At 36.6% G+C, this 4,825-nt stretch overlaps 1 protein-coding gene across 1 annotated transcript; it reads right to left on the minus strand.

The window, feature by feature from the left end:
- Nucleotides 1–1,732: 1,732 nt before the first annotated feature.
- On the minus strand, nt 1,733–2,284 carry LOC123250411 (interferon omega-1-like). The gene has a single exon (XM_044679475.1). The coding sequence runs from the start codon at nt 2,282–2,284 to the stop codon at nt 1,733–1,735; it is 552 nt and encodes a 183-aa protein (XP_044535410.1).
- Nucleotides 2,285–4,825: the final 2,541 nt, after the last annotated feature.

Raw genomic sequence — 4,825 nt, forward strand, 5'->3', positions numbered from 1 at the left:
GTCGATGGAACTTTCTTGAGAAAGCTACTGGAGTGAGCCATTTTCATCTCCAGTGGATTTAGGGAAACAGAGGTTAAGTAACATGTTCAAGGTCTCGTAGCTAGTAAGTATCTGAGACCAGATTTGAATTCAAGTCTTCCTGATTCTAAGTCTAACACTGTACCACTTGTACAAAAGTAAAAATTCTGAAAATCAAAGAGATAGACAAATTTGGGGAAGGAAAACAATTTTAAAAAGTAAAGTAAAATAGATAATTAAATAAAAAGAAAAATCAACTTGTCAGTACCAAAAAATGAAAAGGAAGGACTAAGGAAATGAATAAAGGAAAATGCTAGAAATTATTTTACTCAATACACTAATTGGCAATCATATGCCAAAAAATAATGTAAAATGAATTAATATTTATGATATCAGGATTAGTGAGAGTCAGACTTGACAGGTTGTCATGTAAGGGTATAAGGGTGAAACAGCACTAAGCACTTCTGATCTGAGGTTTGCTAGGCCTAAGAAAGTAGTTTCCACCACCCTTCTTTCCACCCAGCACTCCAAACCCAGAGTGAGTGCTCTGCTTAGGGGTTCCCCCTTATATACCCTGGTTCTAATTGTCCTCAACTGCCCTTGGCATCTTGGGGTTCCATGGATTGCACCCCAGTTGGGATTCTTAGGTTACAGTTTTTATTTTGGGGTTTTGGTCTTATATGATTATTCAATGAACAGTATACAAAAATGGACAATATAGAAATGTTTTGCATGATAATATATGAATAACCCAGGCCAAATGGCTTATCATATGCAGGAAGGAGGGGAAGGAAGAAAGGCAGGGAAACAATTTGGATCATATAACTTCAATACTCTTATGAAGAAAATTGGTATTACGTGTAATTGGGATAATAAAATATCTTTTTAAAAAAAGAATTCTTCCCCTTCCCATTATTGTGAATGTATGTCCTTTTAGTCTTCTGTAAATCATTAATGATTTTGTCTTACATCTTTGTCCTGTGTCCATTTGGAATCTTTTATGGCATGTTGTGTGAGGTGATATATCTAAGATTTTTCAGACCATTTTCTATTCTCTTTGAGGTATTCTTAACTCTTCCAAGTGAATGAATAGTTCTTACTAGTAAAACAATCTATAAGACCACATCAGTGAGTATTTTTATTTAAAAAAGAACTCTAATACAGAAAATTAAGAGTAGAATCAACATAAATACTACATAAATATATTTTTGATGAAAAATATTATAAATACTATATTGTAACAGAACAAATAATAAAAATAAATACAAGTTACAAATATCCAAATTATTCAAGTAATGAGTTCAAACAATGCTCCTTTGTATTATTGTCCTTTTGTTTCAGTATTTGAATGAGAGGATACTGATTTACATAATTCGGTAAATTTAGATATATTTCTACTTTGGATTTTGAGTTTTTCTAAAGATGTCTTTACCAAGGGTGGACTGATTGATTTTAAGAAACAGAAAATTAGTCAAGGAACTAAAATGTTCTGAGAGTCCATTTCTTTTTCTTCAATTCCCAAGACCAGCATAAATAAATATCAATTATAAAACATTAAAACTACTTATCTACTGAGTACAGATGAAAATTCTTTGTATTCCTCGTGTTTTTATCAATGAGAACTTAAATTATTTTAAAAACATTTTTAGGAGATGCAGAAATGATAGTCCTTTTAGTCAGGGTGCTAAAATGTTCTGAGTCCATTTCTTCATTCTCAGGCCCTGAGTTTTCTTGCGAGTTTGCTCATGAACAGAAAGACTCTCCTGATTTCCACTCGGACAATCTCCCAGGCACAGTGACTATACTCTTTACCCTGCAGATACTGGCTTATTCCTTGGAAGTAGCTCTTCAGGGCCAGCCTAGGGTTTTCACTTTCCAAGGAAGACTCTTCCCACTCCACATACTGCTCAAGACACCTCTCTAGCTGTTCCAGCTGTCGATGTAGTCCAAAGAGCAGTTGCATAAGCTGGGTCTGATTCCAAGTGGCAGGAGTGGCATTTTGACTGAAGAGGGTAAAGATCTGCTGGACCATCTCAAGAACAATGACTGTGGCATTTTCCTTCTGGAGTTGGCTTCCATTCAGGGCTTCCTTTGGGAAGTTGAAATTGGTCCTGTCCTTCAGACATGACACCAGGGGAAATGTGCTCATTTGGTTAAGAAGTGAGAAGTCTTCCTGAAGTCCCTGAGTCAGGTCGCAGTCCAGGGAGCAATGGGTGCTGGAGCAGAGCAGAGCCAGGGCAAGAGGCAACAAGCTCCAGGAGGTCATGGTGATGCTGAGGACAGTTTGGTGCTGGCTGAGCAAGGAGATCCAGAGACCCTTGTTCTCAGTGTCTTGAGTGATCTAGCTTCTAGACCACTTCTCTTAAATAGTGCTGAGAGGAATTTTCATTTCTTAGTTTGGGTTTTCCTCTTTACTTTCTACTTTCTTTTAGAAGATGTCATTGAGATCTTTCTTTGAAATACTTGTAGAAAGGCAATTACATTCATCAATGGGAAGAACTGAAAGTTCTTCATGATTAGATGCCCTGTTTCATTGGTCTTTTGAATCTCACTTAGCACCTATGTTGTATACAAGTCATATTTATTCTTGCTTTCGCCCATACATTTCATCTCCTGCCTTTAGACTTTTGCATAGGCAATCTCCATGCCCTGCATGTTCTTCTTCCTCAGCTCTGACCCTTTGAACCTTTATCTCTCTTTAAAACTCAGTTGGAATTTCATCTCCATGAGACCTTTCCTGATTTCCCTCCTCCTCCAAACCCAAACATGAACGGTATTAACTGTTAACCCCACCTCCTTTACTTTTTATTTCTTTTTATATGTTTTGTATTTAGTTATCTGCATGTATGCTATTCTTTATCAAATATAAGCTTTATGAGAGCAAGGACTTCATCTTTTTTTTTGTCTTTGTATTCTTAGTGCCTAGCACAATGCCTGGCATATATTATGTGCTTAATAAATGTTTGTTAAATTGAATTATATCTTGTCACCCCAAATTGCCTCTTCCTTCTAGCTAAGTTACACCATCTTTGATCAGAAAAGATAGCCCATCTTTCAAGTATTTATTTTTAAATATAAATTTATGTATTTATTTGTTTGTTACATTAAAATACCCAATTAACTTCCCCATTAGAGAAGACATCATTTGACAACAAGTATTTACTGTGTTTGTATTTGGCTAAGTTCTGGGGATACAAAGAGAGGTAAAGAGGCTGTCCCTGCTTCAAGGAGTTCATATTCTAATAGGGAAGACAAACTATATGAAACTATATATTACATATATGTCTTACATATAGAAGACAAATTATTATATATATGACAAATTGTAGATAATTTTTATAGTATATATAAGACCTGCAAAGTAGATGGAAAGTAATTTCAGAAGGAATGGACTTAGGAGGGCTCTGAAAACAGGAGTCAGAAAAGGAGAAAAGGACATCAGGAAAATCCTTTTCTAGAAGCTAGGATTTGAGCTGCACCAGCTATGGCTTAGAGGTTAAGAGCACTAGCCTTGGAATCAAGAAGATGTAGGCTCAAATCCATCCTCCGACACTTCCTAGCTGCATGACCTTGAGTAAGACACAATCTCTGTATGCCTAGGAGGCAACAAGGTGAAAAACAAGACCTCAGTTCAAATCCAGTCTCAGATACTTCCTATATGTGTGACCCTGGGCAAGTCACTTAACCTCTGATTACCTAACATTGTACACACTAACAGCAATATTGTGAAATGATCAACTGTGATAAACTTAGCTACTTTCAGCAACACAGTGATCCAAGACAATTCTAAAGGATTTTATGACAAAGTCCACCTCCAGCGAAAGAAATGTTGGAGTCAGAATGCGGATCAAAGTATATGATTTTTCACTTGTTTATTTGGGTTTTGGTTTGGAGGTTTTGATTTTATATTAATATCCACCTACAAAAATGAATAATATGGAAATTTATTTCACATGATACATTTTTTAAAAAAGGCATCATGGGGGAAATGGCACTTCAGCAGGACCTTGGAAGATGGATATGATTTCAACAGCCCATAAATTTTTGGCCAATCTAGTTCAATGTTAAGAACACTGTAAGACAGAACAAGAGAAATTTCTCATCTCTTTAAGCTCCTGGAATCTATGATGCTATGATTTCAGCCTGTTACCTAAAAGGAAACCTAGTTTGCCCCCACCCAAATGAGACATATGTGAAAACACTTTCACTGAGTTCTAAACATGACAAGAAACTGGGCTCTAGTCTTCCTTTCCTTCACTTGGCATATTAAGGCAGGGACTTTCAGCCCTATGGATTCCTTTCAAGACTGGCTAACATTTGACACCCTCGAAGGGACCGGATTGTTGCACACAATGAAGAACTGTAACTCAGTTTTAGGTTATCTTAAGGTAGCTAGACAGGGAGTAAATTAAGTACTGTAAAGGAGTCAGGAAAATTGAATTTAAACCTGCCCTCAGATGTTTCCTGACTGTGTGACCTTGGGCATATCTCTTAACCGCTATTTGCCTCAGTTTCCCCATCTGTACAGTGGGGATAATGTGAGTGCCTACTTCCCAAGGTTATTGTAAGAATCAAATAAGATCATATTTATAAAGTGTGTAATACAGTGTCTGGCACACACGAGATGCTATATAAATGCTAGCTATTATTATTATTTTGAATTATCCTTAGATTGTGGATGAACCTGAATGTTTTCCTTTCGATTCAAACCCAGAACCTCACTTGACTCTCTGTTTACAGGCAACCAGATAAAGATTTCTTGTTTTCTAGGCTTCTGGTCTTGACACCACACTGAAACCTTGGCTTC

Source organism: Gracilinanus agilis, chromosome 1, assembly GCF_016433145.1.
Source record: "Gracilinanus agilis isolate LMUSP501 chromosome 1, AgileGrace, whole genome shotgun sequence".
NCBI lineage: Eukaryota > Metazoa > Chordata > Mammalia > Didelphimorphia > Didelphidae > Gracilinanus > Gracilinanus agilis.

What these genes read in the sequence shown, in the direction of transcription:
- LOC123250411 (XM_044679475.1), bottom strand. Translation starts at nt 2,284, where the DNA reads ATGACCTCCTGGAGCTTGTTGCCTCTTGCCCTGGCTCTGCTCTGCTCC.